Below are 17,420 nucleotides of genomic sequence, written 5' to 3'. Positions count from 1 at the left end.
GCAGGATGAGCATGAGCCAGCACTGGGCCCTTATGGCCAGGAAGCCAATGGTACCTGGGGTAGATTAGAAGGGGGTGGTCAGTAGGTCAGAGAGGTTCTCCTGCCCCTCTACTCTGCCCTGGGGAGACCACACCTGGAATATTGTGTCCAGTTGTGGCCCCTCAGTTCCAGAAGGACAGGGAACTGCTGGAGAGAATCCAGCGCAGGGCAATAAAGATAATTAAGGGAGTGAAGCATCTCCTGTGTGAGGAAAGGCTGAGGGAGCTGGGGCTCTGGAGCTTGGAGAAGAGACTGAGTGGTGATCTCATTAATGTTTACAGATGTCTAAAGGGTGAGTGTCAGGAGGATGGAGCCAGGCTCTTCTCGGTGACAACCAGTGACAGAACAAGGGGCAATGGGTTCAAACTGGAACATAAAAGGTTCTGCTTAAATTTGAGAAGAAACTTCTTCTCAGTAAGGTGACAGAGCCTGGCCCAGGCTGCCCAGGGAGGTTGTGGAGTCTCCTTCTGTGCAGACATTCAAACCCGCCTGGACACCTTCCTGTGGAACCTCAGCTGGGTGTTCCTGCTCCATGGGGGGATTGCACTGGATGAGCTTTCCAGGTCCCTTTCAATCCCTAACATTCTGGGATTCTGTGAAAAAAGAGGTAAGGGAGAAACGTGTTCCCCAGAAACAGAGAATTGCATTTAGACAAGGTTTAGATGCTACAGAATTCCATCCCATGACGATATTTCTATTTCTTATGGATTGATTTTACACACAAGGTTTAAGTTACCTTTTAGTGTCATGCAATCTTCCCTCTATAAACTTTAAAAAGTAAAAAGGTTGCTGACTCTTTCTTATATGCTATTTTCATTACAAGTGTAGGTGTTCCCCCTTAGATATTATTTGCATCTGCATAAGATTTCACAGTTCCCTCTCTTATCCAGATCTTTGTATTTATTTATTAAGAATATCCAGGTACCACTCCATTGCTCAGCACTTTGCTGGCTGGACTCTCCTCAACTAAACAGCCACTAGAAATACTGGTGTGTCATTTTCTTTTTGGCCACAGGTGAAGCTGTGATGGTGACAGTCCCTCGGCTGCATCGTTCATTAACAGGAAGAGACAAGTCACTTTCGAAAATAAAAAGAAAAATAAAAGCAGAACTAAGAGTTACAAGGAAAAGACAATTTACATCTGAAAGCAATAGTCCTTCCCCATTTTCTTTCGCAGACAATTTTTGACACTTAAAAGCACAAGCTCCCAGCTCAAGCAGCGCGCCGCAGCCTCCCCGCCGTGCCGGCACACAGGCTGCAGTGCCATATTGCAAATCAGATCAGGTCAAAAGCTGCCTCAGCAGAAAGTTATTTTACAGCTGAAGTGAGAAAAGCTCATTCACTTAGCACAAACTAACCCTAAAACTGTTAAACACAGAACGGTGGTTTAATACAGCAGCCAACAGCTAACGCTGCGACTTCCTGATGCTCTGAGCGTAGCTTAGGGTTTACTTCACAAGTTGAATTACCAACCAAAATACAACTGGACTCTAAATTACAAATTATGTTTCAGTGTAGCTGCTAAGTTGATGACATAGAGACAGGCTGAAGTCTCTCCAGAGACTTCAGTTAAACATAAAGTTAAGCAAGTTAAACAAAAGTCACACAACAATTCCACAGTGAAAAAGGAAGGAGCTGCTCTGAGTACTCTCTGCTTAAACTTCATCGTCACTTTTTATCTTACACCTGCTGAATTGCACAAGGTATTGTGAAACTATTTCAACAGATCTCTAGAAGAGGCAAACATCCCTTTACTACATATGTGGAACTGGGATACAAAGTATTGAATGTACCAACCTACATGGGGATTTTTAGAGCCTGGGTGGAAACAACCTGATGCCACTTGACTACGAAGCATTGTCCCAACCTGGGAGACTTGGCTATGAAGGATATCAGGTATTTTAAAAGCTAGAGACAGTCTCCATCTACTTGATATGTAATAAAGTGTCTGTACCGAATAACTCCCTTTTTCAGTGCATACAGGTACAAGCAGCTTTTAAGATTCAACATCCAAGTGACAAAACCTTTCCCATGTACAAAACCATGAGTCTTCAAGTGCCTTGTGAGGTAACCCTAGCGAGAGAGAAAAGTCTTGGAATGCTTTGTAAAGATTTTTATATCCTCGAAACAGGAATTTCAGACATTTCTCCTGAGGACAGGTCAGGAGCTTTTAGTACATTCAGAACAAAGAATAAAACTACTGATTTTTATCCAGCCTTCTCACAGCACAGACGCCTTGGGCAACACACAAGGACAATTCTGTGCTCCCACAGCTCATCACATGCTGTACCCAACGTCCCGATCCAACTGCCACACGGGTTCCTTTATTTTAAGTGAGCTGGGTTTAGTTACACCAGCCTGCCTTGATCTCCCAAGCTGCACCACTTTGGAGCTCAGTCCCTTGCTGTGGTGCAACTCGAGCTGGGCTCACGGGGCAGCCTCAGCTCGCTGCCAGTCAAGTCACCTTGCGCTTCTTGGCACGTGGTAACACTAGATCAGAAAGCGGAAGGTGACCAATTCAGTCACAAGCAGAGAAAGTAAACAGGCAAAAACTCCCTATGCCATGCAAGGCAGCTGCAAATCCATCTCTTCATTGTCTGTCCATGCACTTAAGTCTTTGTGGGGCTGCAGCTTTCATGCAGCAGGTCCTTCCACACTGGCCAAAGGAGCTGCTGTTTCTCTCAGCAAGCAGCGTACTGATCCCAAAATCCATCCGTGCTCTTTTTGTGTACAAACACGTTAGAAGTATTTATAGAGAATAGCTTAAATACATGAAAACTGCAGGCTGCTCAATGAGAAACAGTTCTCCACAAAGACAAGAACCCACCAGAAAATGGTGCCAGCTGCTACTAGATCAGAGTAACCACAGAGATTGACACAGGTCCATAACTTACCTGTTCTGTAGCTGTTGGGCAGTAATATACTAATAGCAGAGTTGTAAATATATTTATTAACAGTCCAATGATGGTGATCAAATTTGGGGCAATCCAGGCTGGAACTCTTCCAACTAACCATTCCCAGTAACCCTGCATGAGGGGTTCAAGCAGGGATCGGCCAGCGCTCTGGTATTTGTGTTCTTCTAACCGTTTCAGCTGGTGCTTTGACAAGGGAGGCGTCGGCAACTGGACCAGTTTGCTTAACACACAGCCAGCGGCGGGACCGTGACCGCAGACCACGGGGGATTCCAAGTGCGAGTCCCCACATCGCCGCTTGATGTTTCGATGCCCACTCATGGATTGGGTGGCCTCCGAATTTTTATTTGGCAGGTAGCAGCTGTTACGGAGAATCATAAGATCCTGCAACATAAAGGGTTGAGACATACTGAAGGAGAAGAGCAAAAATGAGATCTTAAGACTTAAAGAGTTTTATTTACCATCAGCAAACCAAGATGATTTTATAAGAGTTCTCCCTTAGAAAGGATATTCGGAGAAATACCAAGGGAAAGACAGGAAACAAGTACTCTCAATGTGGTTATAAAATAGCAAGTTGCACTTGTTTACTTTCCTTGCCGCTTACTGAAGCAAATCTCCTGCAGCCAGCAGCCTAAATTTCAGGAGCAGCAGAACCGTACACCGCAGCACTGACTTATGTTACAATCAGCCTCCTCCAATCTCGCTCACAGCAGAGCCGGCCGGAAGAGCCAGACACCACTTCAGCTTATCAACTGATGTCACTAAAGATTTCTCTGCATTTGCAGTGGTAGTTTAACTGACTGGAGGAAGCTTTGCGTCTTTAGTGAAGCTGAGCAACCACCTAAAGGCAGTTATAAGTGTGCTTGGTTTTTCATATTCTATTTTTTTAAAATAGCAGTTCCTCATTTCAGTTTTGCTGCAGCTTTTCTCTTCTCTAAATTTCATGCAGCTCTGCTGAAAGCTTATTGTCAATTCAACTTTTAAGATATGCAGGAATCACGCGGCAGCTAGAGAGGTTTAGCTGGTCAAAGACAACAGCAAGAGGCAGCTGTGAAAAGAAAACTCAGGGGCAGGAACAGCATTTCCAGCATGAACAAGGATCCTCACAATGTTCCACCTCCCTCAATGGCAGATGACCAGAAACACGTAACTCTCCACACAAACTAGAGGAAAGCAGTAGGGAAAGGAGACTAAAAAGAAAAGCTTGCTATTTAACCAGAAGAGCCAATGAGAAAAGGGGAAAAAAAAAACCAACAAACAAACCAAAAACTAGTTGTGAAGTCCAGCAGAACAAAGCTAGAGAGGGGACAATGACAGCTCTCTCTAAAGCCGTGAGCAACTAGTCAGGGAAAATAAGCTGGGTAAATCAAAGGTCGATAGTGACATAAGGACAAGTGATCTCATTTCCATGCTCCACAGCTTAATTAAGGCAATTTCCAACAGTGAAAAGCCAGCCTCAGGAGGCCCTGTCAGAGGAACGGGAGGAGAGACAAGCAAACAGGGCTTTGCTTGTGTAGGAACTGCGCAGGTTGGGAGCAGGCAGACCTGCACTCATTCATTTATCAGGAAACCACACTTAGTCACCTAGGAAGTCCCTGTGGGTGTTGTCCCGAATGACCAGAAAAATAAGTTCCAACGCAGAAAACTATCACCTTTTCCCCTTTCCCCGAACGGTCGCTCATCCCGACGGCAGAAAACCACCAAAAACTCGACAACAACCAACCCCACACTGGCCAGTTCGCACAGAACTTTCACCCAGGCCTGGCCGCGCGCTGGCAAAGACCCAAAGGATGGGGGGGCAGGCAGGACAAGGGCCACTCTCAGCCCAGACAACCGCCCCCCACAACCGAAGGACGCAGCCCCGGGGCGGCCGGGACCCACCCACCGCCAGGCCGGGCGGGAACACCCCAGCCCCCGGCCCAGCCCGCAGCACAGGCCCAGGCCCGACCTCAAAGACCTCCCCACTCACCCACACATCGCCCCTTTCCCTCAGGGACCCCGCCCCGCCTCGAAGGGACGCACAAAACCCAGACAACAACCCCCATCCCCTTATCTCCCGCCCGCCACCGACAGACACCCGGCATTTACCTCAGTCCCCCACACACCGGGCGACGTTTTTACGCCCCTTTTGCGACGGCCGGAAAGGAAGGTGGGCGGGAGCGGCGGCGCGCGCGGGGGGCGGGGCCTGGCGGAGAGGGGCGGGGCGGCGCGAGGCCGGCGCGGGGGCAGCGCGGGAGCGGCTGAGGTAAATGTGGGGGGAGGGGAGAGGGAGACCCCCCCCCCCCCCCCCCCGCCCAGAGAGCTCCGGTTACCTCAGGTATCCCCCTTCCCTCCCCTAACAACCACTTCGGTCACCCCCTTTCGTGCCTCCCCCGTCAGCCCTAGTGACCCCATCGCTGTCCCTGCTGCCGCAGCGACCCCGCCATGACTCCCAGTGACCCCATCGAGCCCCCGTGTCCTTCCACCTCTCTGCCCTCAGGCCTCCCCTTTCCTCTCTATCTCCTCTTTCCCCTTCCATCTCCCCTTCCTTTCCCCTTCATCTCCCCTTTTCCCTTCATCTCCCCTTTTCCCTTCCATCTCCCCTTCCTTTACCCTCCATCTCCCCTTCCTTTCCACCTCCATCTCCCCTTCCTTTCCCCCTCCGTCTCCCCTTCCTTTCCCCCTCCGTCTCCCCTTCCTTTCCCCCTCCGTCTCCCCTTCCTTTCCCCCTCCGTCTCCCCTTCCTTTCCCCCTCCGTCTCCCCTTCCTTTCCCCCTCCGTCTCCCCTTCCTTTCCCCCTCCGTCTCCCCTTCCTTTCCCCCTCCGTCTCCCCTTCCTTTCCCCCTCCGTCTCCCCTCCCTTTCCCCCTCCATCTCCCCTTCCTTTCCGCCCATCTGCTCCCCTAAACTTTCCCCAAATGCTGGTGCCTTTTCCCTCTACCCAAACAGCCCCCAGGCACCTCCAGCCCCTCTCCCTTGCGGTACCTTCAATTGCCCTGTTGGAGGGTGTGTATTTTTAGATGATTTCCCTGGTTAGACAGGTTGGACTGACAGGTAGCGCGGACACCGGGCTCCTCGGGAGCCGCAGGACGTGCTGGGGACTGGCCAGGTTTCTAAACCAGGCGTCAGGACACCCTCGTGTCACGGGGTTGTGTGTTTGGTTTGGTGCTGGGCCATCCTGCTGCTTCCCCGGCTGGGTAACTGGGGCTCAGCCGGGGCATGAAGATCCTCAGCTCTCTCTGGAACCTCACCCCCATATCCAAAAGATTTCATAGCGATTTTTGGTGTCTGTCCCAAGAAAACGCTGAAAATGAGTCATCCGTCATTACCCTGCAGTGGGAACAACGAAGGTGACACATTTCCTACTTATTTGCTTCTCCTCCTTTGAGGATTAGCAACCTTTAACCGTGGTTATCAGTTTGACCCTGATAAGTTGCGCAAATGGACACGTTCTGTCGCTTTCTGACTCAGCCCTGCCCAAACTACGCGTTTGCTTAGGAGTGTGCACAAATTGCTTTGTCTTCCTTCAGCACAGCATCTGGATTTGACTGGAGAAAAAAAGGGAGTATCCCTTAGCACAGCTTTATCTTGCTGAGAAAGCAGGGACGGGGCAGGTTGACAATCAGGATATCAGCGTTAATTTAGAAATTTCCCTTTTCCACTTGTACTTTCGACTGCCTTCTCAGCGTTATCACTCCAGTTAACATTAACTTGCTGCTGTTAATGGCCTTGGCCACCTTTCGTTTTCATGTGTAGTTTCTATTCTGCATGCTCAAGCATGTGTGGAACGCCGCTGCGCACTTCCTGCATTTAAATAAAAACCTCAGGGATGGTTAAAATCTTTGTTTCTGAAACACTTCCTTGAGTTACTCTTGATAATGGCTATTGCAAGGAAAGATCTGTGATACTTAATCTGGGGCTTAAAAACCCCCTTAGGACACAGAAGTGCCTACAGATCAGGATAAATGTTAAAGAAAATTGCAGTTTTGTGGAAAAGAGACGTTAGCCTTTGCTGTTGTATAATCAGTTGGCAAAGAACCTTGTGAAAAAATCCAAGGAGGCTGAGTGTGTTTTCTTGCTCACTGTTGAAAACAATAGGACATGATGAGGTGTTAATAATAAATTATTTCGGGACCTTCCAGCTGGCAAATCGCAAGGCAATTCCCTCCCTGTGATTTGCGATGCTTCTTTATGCGCCTGAGCTTGCCCAGATGCTCCGTGGTCAGAGCCTTGTGAGCTGGCAGTGACACGGTGTCTCTGCAGCACCACGAAGTTTGGAACGGCCTTAAGTAAGCGGCACTTTAAATGTACAGAACGGAGCCCATATTTGGTACATACGGTTTGCGTGAAAACAAACTTGATTTCTCTTGAAAAATAAATTTGGAAGGAAGATGAAGGGAAATGAGAAGAATTCGGGGAAGATCTTGACAAGAGCCAAGAAAGATAATTTAGTGGGGAAAAAAATTACAAAACAAAACGTGTAGGAGTTTGTCAGGGATTTATGTCTCTGAAAATAAGAGGAGCAGAGATGCAGTTTTCTGGCAGGGCCCAAAGCAGCTCTTGTCCTTGCACCGTTGGGGTGCACCAGCCTGCAGATAGCTACAGTCAGAAGTTGTGTCTCTCCAGAGCTCTCAGGTTCAGATGAAGCTGCCACATGGCTCCACACCTCGCTGGGCAGCCTGCTCCAATGCCCGACAGCCCTTTCTAGGAAGAAATTGTTCCCAAGATCCTACTTCAACCTCCCCTGGTGCAACTTGAGGCCGTTTCCTCTGCTCCTGGCACTTGTTCCTGGGGAGCAGAGCCCGACCCCCCCTGGCTCCAAGCTCCTTTCAGGCAGTTGCAGAGAGCGAGAAGAGCAATATCCAGGGGGAAACTGGGAATAGCTGTTCTGCTTTACTAACCTCACCTTAATCCAGGTAAATTAATCTGCGTAAGCAGGAAAATAATCCCAACAGGTGAACGCTGCCAACATCTGTGCAAGTTTAGGAATATCGCCAGCGGACAGGAACACAGCACGGTGTCTCCTCTCTTGACTTCTCTAGTGTGTGGGAATGGCAGCTGCTCATGTGAAGAGAAGATTCAATTCATGTTGCTTCAGCACCTTTCCTGCCACATATTTAATTTAGCATCAGCATCACCCCGGGATGCTCATTCACAATGAAACGGGAAGACTTCAAGCTCTGTCCTCTTCCCTACATGAAAGCAGTGATTGTACGCAAGCTTTTAATTGCATTAAACCAGCTGCACGCTTTTTTTTTTCTCTTGAAAGCTTCTCATTTGAAGTTAAATCTTTGTGTAGGCAAGTCCTATACGTCAAAAAGTCTTAACTACCTGTTTTTCTGCACTTCTGCATTTCTTTCACTCTTTAAACCACTTGGAACATAGATAAAACATTGTGTCAGGCCAATAGTCCTTCTAATCCAATGTCCAGTCAGCAGCAGTAACTAATAGAAGATGCTAAGAAGGAAAATAAATACTGTAGAGTAAGAGATACAGGAATACCTCACATCTTCATTATTTTCCTTTATATCTCCAGGATTTAGAAAAACAGAAAATGAAGAGAATGTGGAACTTCACCAGAAAGATGACTTTGGATTCCCCTTGAGGTGACATTTCTTCTGATGCCCTTGTTCTCAGGTGTGTGCCATATTGTTCATATGTTTGTTTTCAGGCAGAAATCTATTAGCTCAGAAATAAAGTTAAGGTGCAATTAACATTTAAATGCTAAAGGAAAAGTAAAATCTAAACCTCAGACTGACTGCTTGAAGTTTTGATTTACAGGCCCAGGCTCATGACATCAATAACAGAGAACACAGTGTGAAATACATGTTTCTCTTTCAGATTCCCAATTTACTCATACAAAAGATGGGATTGTGAAGTTATATTCCTCAATAGTTTTTATTGCATTACATTAGAGGACAAATGGTAGACTTAGCTTAAAAATGAAAGCAGAGTAAGAATGCAAGCACCTTTAATTCTGTCACTCTGTTCTAACTCACTTTGTCTCTGTTAGACACCTTTTACTGCTACCAAACTGTCTCTGTCTACTCTGTCAGAGGCTGTCCTGAGGATCCCATACTGCTGAGGCCCCAAAGGAAGGCAGGACAATGGAGGAATTTGCCTCGGTTGATGAGGACTGGGTTAGGGAGCAGTTGGGCAATGTGGACATCCATAAATCCATGGGTCCGGATGGGATGCACCCGCAGGTGCTGAGAGAGCTGGCTGAGTTCAGTGCTGGACCGCTCTTCATCATCTTTGCCAAGTCTTGGGAAGTGGGAGAGGTGCCTGAGGACTGGAGGAAAGCAAATGTCACTCCAGTCTTCAAAAAGGGCACGAAGAAGGACCCAGGTAACTACAGACCGGTCAGCCTCACCTCCATCCTTGGGAAACCAATGGAACGACTTCTCCTTGGTGCCATCTCAAGGTGTATCAGGGATAAGAGGGTCATTAGGGGCAGTCAACATGGCTTCACCAAGGGGAAGTCATGCTTGACCAACCTCATTGACTTTTATGAGGACATAACAAGATGGATGAATGATGGCAGAGCGGTGGACATGATCTACCTTGACTTGAGTAAGGGAATAGAGTGCACTATCAGCAAATTTGCTGGTGACACCAAGCTGGGAGGAGTGGCTGACACTGGAAGCTGTGCTGCCATCCAGAGACCTCGACAGGATGGAGAGTTGGGCAGGGAAAAATTTAATGAAATAGAACAAGGGAAAGTGTGGATGTGAGATGTTATTTCTGCTTATTTATGATTGCTTCGGTGCCATGAGGTCAAATGTTCACTTTGGGTTTGCAGGACAGGACTGAGAGCAATATCAAATTGCTGCACTTGACACACCTTGCCTGAAAAATAGCAAAACCTTTGCGAAATCTCAGTAAACCTTTTAATTTGATTCCTCACAGCGTCTGGAGTTAGAAGCCAGCACTGAAATGTGGTGGTTTCAGCAAGGCCTCTCCGTCTTGCCTGTGGCTTTGGTGGTTTGGTCAGCTGCATCGTTTGTGTTTTCATACATCACCGCGATCGTCCTGCACCACGTCGACCCGCTGGTGCCCTACATCAGGTCAGTGACGTTCACACCGTATCGTAGTGTCAAACTGGCGTCTCACTCCTGGGAATTCTTCCCCTATGCCAAACTTTAAGCAGCAGTTCTTACCTAACAGCTCCAGTTCTAGCTCTTTATAGTTATTTGTAATTCTACTTAAAGTTGGTTTTGTGCAAAAGTCTAACCTTTAAGTTGTGGCTCTGTGAATGTGTCCTTAAAATGATGAAGAACGAGAAAGCTGGGGGTGCATCTCCAACCCACTGTTCAGAGTAAAGCGTTGTGCTGTCACCAGGTTTGGTTGTACCAGTCAATCCATATTATCATCTATATTCCCAACTCCATCACATCAAAGCTGTACATATGACTTTAATGTTGGTCTTTCAGTTTTCCAGATTATTCCTTTTTCCCATTCTAATGCTCTTTATTCACCTTTTATGGAATCAAAATCAAGTGATTCTTTGTTGTAAGGATAGTGTGTCTTTACCATGCTTATTTCTACAGCAACTAGCACAGTATAGCTTCAGTAATGAAAAATTTGGTGAAAAATATCTGAAGGGTTTTTTCAAACCTGTTTCTTACGGTTCCTTTGTAATAAGTTGCATTGCAAGTATTTCTAGTATAGATAGATAAGTATCACTTCATTTATCTCTTCCAGTGATACAGGGACAATACCACCTGAAAGATGTATATTTGGGATCATGTTAAATATTTCGGCTTTCTTGGGTGAGTATAGAGAGCTGTCCTTGGTGAACTGCAGACAGTTATGGAATGCACACAGTTTTGAACTCTCTAATTTCCTTATTCAGATCATTAGACAGCCTGTAATTCTCAGTCAAAAACTAAATTCTTAGCAGTGAATCTTAATTCTCTCAAACAATTCAGAGGAAAGTGTGTGTAAGGGATGTTCTCCACAAAGCCAGCACGACAGTTGCAGATTCCAGAAGGCTAAAAATGGGTTTTAAAAAATCCAGCGAATAGTAAAAGAAATAGAAGTGCAAATTCAAGGTAGTCACATTGTTCTGCTATTATGGAGAGGGGGAAATATAATCTAGTAGATGTTTCAAGTGAAAGAGATCTGAAAAATCTATTAAGTTGACTTGTTTATTGTTATATTATTTCAGTTTTGACTTCTAGATTCTCAGCTTTCCTATTTCAGTCACAAGATAGTCTTTGTGTTTTAAATAGTTGCCTCTGTCACTCAGCATATTTTTAATTAAAAAAGGACAATCTACTCATCAGCTGAAAATCTTACTGCATTTGGGTTCTCCGTTAACAGGCCTGGCTACCGTGTATGTCCGTTATAAACAAGTTTACGCTTTGAATCCAGACAAATCCAAGATCATCAAGCTTAACAAGATTGGCCTTACGCTGGGATTGATGAGCTGTTTTGGACTTTGCGTTATTGCAAATTTCCAGGTTTGTGCTTTGCTTGCAGTGTTCTGAAGCTGTCCAGGCTTTGTTTGTTTACTGAGATATCTGATAAAACTGGGGTTTTACTGAAAGCAAAACTTTTGGGGGCAAATGTTTTGTCAAATTCCCTACAGGAAACAACAAAAACATCAGTTTCGGTTTAGAATTTCTTGCTCATTTCCTATTTGCTCTATCCACTGGGACTTGTGAGCAGCCAGTCATGAAATTCCAAAACATTAAGAAACCCGTTAGTTTTGCAGAAAGCAAACTCTTCTTGGATCCCCTTAGCGGAGATCTGAAAGCACCAGCTCCAGATTAAAAGACCACAACTATATTTTGGCTTAACAAAAATCTGATATCTCACATATTGCCCCATCAGCAGGGCCACATTCTACAGCGTTGGCTGTTACACGCAAGACAGTTGTGCGTTTGCCGGCCTCATCATATTAATTACCAGGTGGATTTGGGGGATTTGTGTCAGTGCCTTTAGCCACTAGGGGCTGCAGAAGCGCCAGGGAAAAGCAAAGAGTAATGAGCAATTTCTTTCCCTAGAAATGTATTCTGTACTACGTCCACGTGCTTGGAGCCTGCCTGACGTTTGGAGTTGGGGCTGTTTACATGCTGGTTCAGACCATCCTGTCCTACCTGATGCAGCCAGAAGTCCACAGCAAAGACATCTTCTGGATCCGCCTGACCGTGTTGCTCTGGTGCTGTTCAAGCATTGTGAGCAGTATCCTTTGGCTGTGCAGCGGCACCGTAAAAACAGAACAACCTTCAAAAATTACAGTATTTGCATCTACGTTAATTTAACCTACCAAGGTGAAAGGCTGTGCCACAGGCAGCCCGTGAGCTTTACACGTACAACGTGTATTGTGCTATTTATTCATATTCTGTGTTGCAGCCTGGGAAGTTTAGGAAAACAGGGAACCATCAGGTTACGCCCACAAGTGCATTGTTGGCTAATTAAAAATAAGGTAAGAGGAATGGTTAGCACCTCTTCTCCTTTCCTCCTGCACACAGGAAGCTGAAAGTGGCAAAATAAGAGTTTATCACAAAGAACTCTGACTGTCGGTTCTGAAGGATGGGGAGAAAGGGAAGAGTACGCAAGAGATGGTGGGTTTAATGGGGGGAAAGAAGCCAGGTGAGAAATAAAAGTGTCAGTTCCCTGGTGACAGGAATGCTGCCACAAGTTTTATAGTTGGGTACAACTGAAATAAAAATACAGAATGTAGCATAAAACACTACTCACCAAGCCATGCACAGCAGTGCTGCACTCTGCCGGTGGCTCCCAGAGCAGCTTTGAAGTGCTGGCATTTGTCACAGGGACAATTCTGGAGCACGTTGCCAAGGCTGAGTCAGAGGAGATGTTTGACCTCCGATCTAGAGTTCAAAAGATGAGGCATTTCTGACTGGCATTCCCTACAACCTTCCCTCAGCTGTGGAATCCATCACCTCCCTTAGCTGTGAATTCTGAGTGCTGGAAGCAGCTGTGAGCTGTGAGCAAACCCATTCCAAAAGAAAGTCCTTTTATTTAATGATCAGGAAACTGAATGGCAGCAGCTCCTCTGCTCGCCCCGATAGACCTAAACATTGTATTTTGAAAACTAAGACTCAGTTTCTATCAAACAGGACTACAACACTAAAGCTTCCAAATTTACATTGCAAAGACATGAGTGCAAAAATCAGTGCTTAAATGTTGTCCCTTCTGCAGCTGAATCAAGGGCACTGATTTAATCCTTACCAATTTCACTTATTTCCAGGCTGGCAACCAAAACCGACACTAAACCAGATGCCCCATTTCCCAGTGACGGAGCATCTCGCTGAGCTCCTGCCACTGCAAGATTATACAATCTGTCTGAGTCAGACGAGAAGCGATAGTCAGGTACGGGCTGGTTATCTCTAACGAAGAGAGAAGGATCCTTCCCTGCTGAGGAGGCTTGAAATGAAGCGAAGAAATAATCTAAACTTAGAGAACTGCAGAAATTTTTGGTGCTAGCAAAGAAGCAGATTTTCATCTTTGAGCGGTCAGGAGCCAAATACAATTGAGCAAGACTAAAACGGAACAATATGAACTTGCTGCACATTAAGAGCCTTTTACAGTTGCAAAAAAAATCCCACAAGCCCCAAATCTGTGGAGGTTTCTAAACCAGCGTTGTGTAACCAAAATTAGGGGGAAGTAGAGACAGCTGTGGATATAACAATATATACATACATGTGTATAGAAGGCAAAGAAAAGGGAAATCGTCATTATTTTCTAAACTAGCAGTTCATAATGTAAGAAGGGAAAGATGGCAACAGAAGTCACAGGTGAAATGGTTGTAACTGGTCCAGGAGGACAGAAGGAAACCTAAAAATGCTCATGATCCTCTGCTGGAGTGAAACAGCAGAATTGCCAACATGGAGCAAAGCAGTTAATTACTCGCTCTGTAACACAAGGAGGTTGTTTTTCTATCATGATGATTAAATTCTCTCCTTTGCAGCAGTAACTCTGTCAAGTAACTAACAGCTACTGAAGCTGCACATATTAATTAGCAGAGAATTTGTTATCTGGCATTCAGATCAGTAACCAAAGCTCCCTGGACCACTCATGTCAATTTTTTAATAAGCTTTGGAAGTCTGGGTTCTCAAAGACATGTTTGTGCCAGCAAGTTCAGCCTTGTTCATCACCAAAATTAATCTTCCATTAAACATCTTCTTGATGTTTAATCTCATTAACGAAGTTAATATCTTAATCCTATGGAAATCACATCTATAACTTAATGCTATAACTTAATGCTTTCATTTACAAAAGCAGTAGCACTGATGTAGCCTCTGTAAGATGTTGAAAAATGGACATTTCGACCGCCCTTGAAAGAGCCCAGGTCTGTGATTGAATGGGGAATCATTGTCTTGGGGCAGTTACCAAACCTTAGTGAACTAAGCTGCCACCCCTTTCTGCTGCAAATGCTGTGGTGTTCCAACCTGTAACCCACGGATCAGGAATTTAAGGGGACTGAGAAGTCGAAAAGCCTGGAAAACACCACTAAAAAAATTCCAAATGCTGTGTAAGTATTCACATTTGATCATAGCTTAAATGCTTTCATGAGGATGCTATGGCTGATCAAGGAGGTATAACAAGATGCTGCATACAAAGATAATGAATTTAAATTAGAATTCACCTTTCAAGAGACCAGTTATGGTCAGATGAACGCAACCAGTGAGTTGAAAGGAACTATGTGAAGCATCCATGTCACCATTACTGCTTGTAACACTGAGGAGACCTTGTGGAGAACACACAGAGATCTCCCTACACCCTCATCCTGACACAGGCCAGAGCTGAATCTAGAATTTCTAAGTCGCTCATTCCTTGTCTTGAATCTTCCTTAACGTATTTCTTCATAGTGTTTGTTTCCTCAGTTGTCTTATACAGCGGCCTGTACGGAACGAATCTAGTGCAGAAGTTGCACTGGGACCCACAGGAAGAAGTAAGTGATTAAGTGATTGAGTGGAGAAAATAAACAACCTGCTGCATGATTTTCAGTGACAAATGCATCTGGGCACCTTCTGCAGCGGGGACAGGGGAGGCCAGCGGACCTTTACTCCTTGAGCCAGCGTGCAGCTGCTTGCTGCAATACAGCTCTGAGCAAAACAGTTGAAGTGTTATTTTAAATTAATCTCGCTTGGGGGCAGTAATTGAACTGCTAATCTACCAGCCAGGCTGGTCTGTGCTGGTCACTGTTACATGATAACTGTAAATAATGAATCTCATGTGCCAGCCAAGCAGAGTTCCTGGCAGCGGCCAGGTGGGTGTCTGGTGCATCAGGAAGAGAAAAAGGCCAAAGGATACAAGTGAAAGAGCTGCCAGAGAAGTGATAAGTGCTGGGCTGTGAGGAGTCCCAGGTAGGACAGAGAACAGGCTCATAGGTCTTCACAACTCTGCCCATCTCCTCTCCCAGCACTGCTGGAGTGTGGCACTTACTGGAGGAAACACCACACAGGCTGGTTTTAAGAGTTTTTCCCACCCTTCCTTTTATTTAAAGCATAAGGAGCAGGTGTTCTGGTCAGTCTCTGCTGCTAAGTCCTGCATATCATTCTTGGATGCTCAGATATGCTCAGAACTTTTAGTCTCCAAAGGGAACAGTTGTGGGTGCGGGATGTTGCATGTACAAGCCCTCTTTGTGCCATTGCAGGTTCAAGAGGAGCTTTTCATACTGATTTGTTCCTTTCTTTTCCCCAGGGCTACACAGCTCACATCATCAGTACCGTCTCAGAGTGGTCGTTAGCATTCTCCTTCCTCAGCTTTTTCCTCACCTATATCCGTGACTTTCAGGTAAAGTGAAATAAACATTAAGCGCTCTGTTTCTTCAAGCTCTAAATAGCCTGACATGAAGCAGGATGGGCTGTGTTAGATTGTCCGTCACCAAGACTGGAAGAGCATGAAAAGCACTGAACAGCCCCCTCTTCCTCAGCAGAACCTGCCCCTGCTGTGTTAGCACAGTTTGCAGATGACACCAAGTTGGGTGGGAGTGTTGATTTTGAATGCTGGGGTCAGTTTTGGGCCCCTCACACCAAGAAAACCCTTGAGGTGCTGGAGCAATTTCAGAGAAGGGAACAGAACTGGTGAAGGAGCTGGAGCACAAATGTGATGGGAGCAGCTGAGGGAGCGGGGGGCTTCAGCTGGAGAACAGGAGCTGAGGGGAGACCTTCTGATCTCTGAACTGCCTGAAAGGAGCTTGGAGTCAGGGAGGTCGGGCTCTGCTCCCCAGGAACAAGCGCCAGGACCAGAGGAAATGGCCTCAAGTTGCACCAGGGGAGGTTGAGGTTGGATGTGGGGAACAATTTCTTCCCCAAAGGGCTGTGGGGCATTGGAACAGGCTGCCCAGGGCAGTGCTGGAGTCACCATCCCTGAAGGGGTTGAACAGACGGACATAAGGTTCTCAGGGACGTGGGGTGATGCGAGGGGTGGGGTGACGGTTGGACTCGATGATCTTGAGGGTCTTTTCCAGCCAAAATGATTCTATGATCTGACTAAACCAGCTTCACTCACAATATTTGTCCCAGTCATAGAGATTGCAAGGCAAACAATAGTCAGTCCTGGAGAGCAGCTTGGGAGCCAGGCTGACAGTTCTGGTGTCAATCTGCATTTTAGTCTTTCATCTTCCTCCTGAAGTTGCCCACACCAAGACAGCAGCAAGTCAGCTAAATTGAATTTTCTTTCCTTTTTCCTATATAGAAAATTTCCCTGCGTGCAGTTGTCAGCTTGCACGGACAAACCCTTTATAACACGCCGCAGAGCTTCATGACTGATGAGCAGACACTGCTGGTAGCGGGGAGCATCTAATGAAGGTGAAGAGAACATGTTCTCAGTATAACTCAGGAATTTAATAGCAATAACGGTATTTCTAAGCATTTATTTTATATTAAAAAATTATGAAGTGATTGTATTGTATCCAACATAAAGGGCTTTGCTATTAACACACACAGCAACGCAGATGTTATTCAGTATTGTAAACAAGCCTGTAACATTTCTACACACACGAATGTTATGCAAAAATTAAATGAAGGTTATTAATGGGTTGTCTCCTCATCACTTCCACCACACCCAGTTTTGCCTCCCTTGGACCCCTGTCCTGCTCTGGCCGGAGTGCCATCAAGAATAGTGTGGCCAGCAGGCCCAGGGCAGTGACCGTCCCCTGCCTAAACGGAGGTTGGAGCCAGGGGGGGTCAGGCCATGCTCCCCAGGAACAAGCGCCAGGAGCAGAGGAAATGGCCTCAAGTTGCGCCAGGGGAGGTTGAGGTTGGATGTGGGGAACAATTTCTTCCCCAAAGGGCTGTGGGGCATTGGAACAGGCTGCCCAGGGCAGTGCTGGAGTCACCATCCCTGGAGGGGTTTAAAATACGCATAGATGAGGTTCTCAGGGGCACAGGTTAGTGCTGGGATGGGGGAACAGTTGGACTCGATCTTGAGGGGCTTTTCCAACCAAAATGATTCTCTGATTTTAAGTCCTTTTAGTTGCACAGAGCCCCCAGCCTGGAGCCGGGTCCAACCTCAT

At 46.2% G+C, this 17,420-nt stretch overlaps 2 protein-coding genes across 6 annotated transcripts in view; one reads left to right on the top strand and one right to left on the bottom strand.

Annotated features, from left to right (window-relative positions):
- CEPT1 (choline/ethanolamine phosphotransferase 1) overlaps positions 1 to 6,008 on the bottom strand; it is a 33,766-nt gene extending 27,758 nt beyond the window's left edge. For 2 of the 3 annotated variants that reach the window (XM_065854356.2, XM_065854353.2), the window contains exons 1-2: positions 5,040 to 5,131; positions 2,934 to 3,335 (exon numbers count right to left, since the gene is read on the bottom strand). In XM_065854356.2, coding sequence (XP_065710428.1) covers positions 2,934 to 3,329 — 396 coding nt within the window. In that variant the 5' untranslated portion in view covers positions 3,330 to 3,335; positions 5,040 to 5,131. Of the gene's footprint in view, positions 1 to 2,933; positions 3,336 to 5,039; positions 5,132 to 5,914 lie in introns of those variants that run through there. The other variant, XM_065854354.2, reaches the window with a different exon arrangement.
- Positions 5,081 to 16,939, top strand: DRAM2 (DNA damage regulated autophagy modulator 2). Of its 3 annotated transcripts, none has more exons than XM_071817573.1 (9): positions 5,081 to 5,100; positions 8,466 to 8,566; positions 9,839 to 9,996; positions 10,634 to 10,701; positions 11,255 to 11,394; positions 11,941 to 12,118; positions 14,770 to 14,852; positions 15,605 to 15,697; positions 16,601 to 16,939. In XM_071817573.1, exons 3-9 carry the CDS (start codon positions 9,866 to 9,868, stop codon positions 16,706 to 16,708), a joined length of 801 nt encoding a protein of 266 aa, XP_071673674.1. In that variant the 5' UTR covers positions 5,081 to 5,100; positions 8,466 to 8,566; positions 9,839 to 9,865; the 3' UTR covers positions 16,709 to 16,939. The 3 variants fall into 3 exon arrangements, with proteins under 3 accessions (XP_071673674.1, XP_065710429.1, XP_071673673.1); XM_065854357.2 differs by lacking the exon at positions 5,081 to 5,100 and adding an exon at positions 5,135 to 5,196; XM_071817572.1 differs by lacking the exon at positions 5,081 to 5,100 and adding an exon at positions 5,184 to 5,268.
- The last annotated feature ends 481 nt before the right edge of the window (positions 16,940 to 17,420 follow it).

Source organism: Patagioenas fasciata, chromosome 21 (assembly GCF_037038585.1).
Source record: "Patagioenas fasciata isolate bPatFas1 chromosome 21, bPatFas1.hap1, whole genome shotgun sequence".
Taxonomy (NCBI): Eukaryota; Metazoa; Chordata; class Aves; order Columbiformes; family Columbidae; genus Patagioenas; species Patagioenas fasciata.
This window is presented reverse-complemented; position numbering and strand designations above follow the sequence as displayed.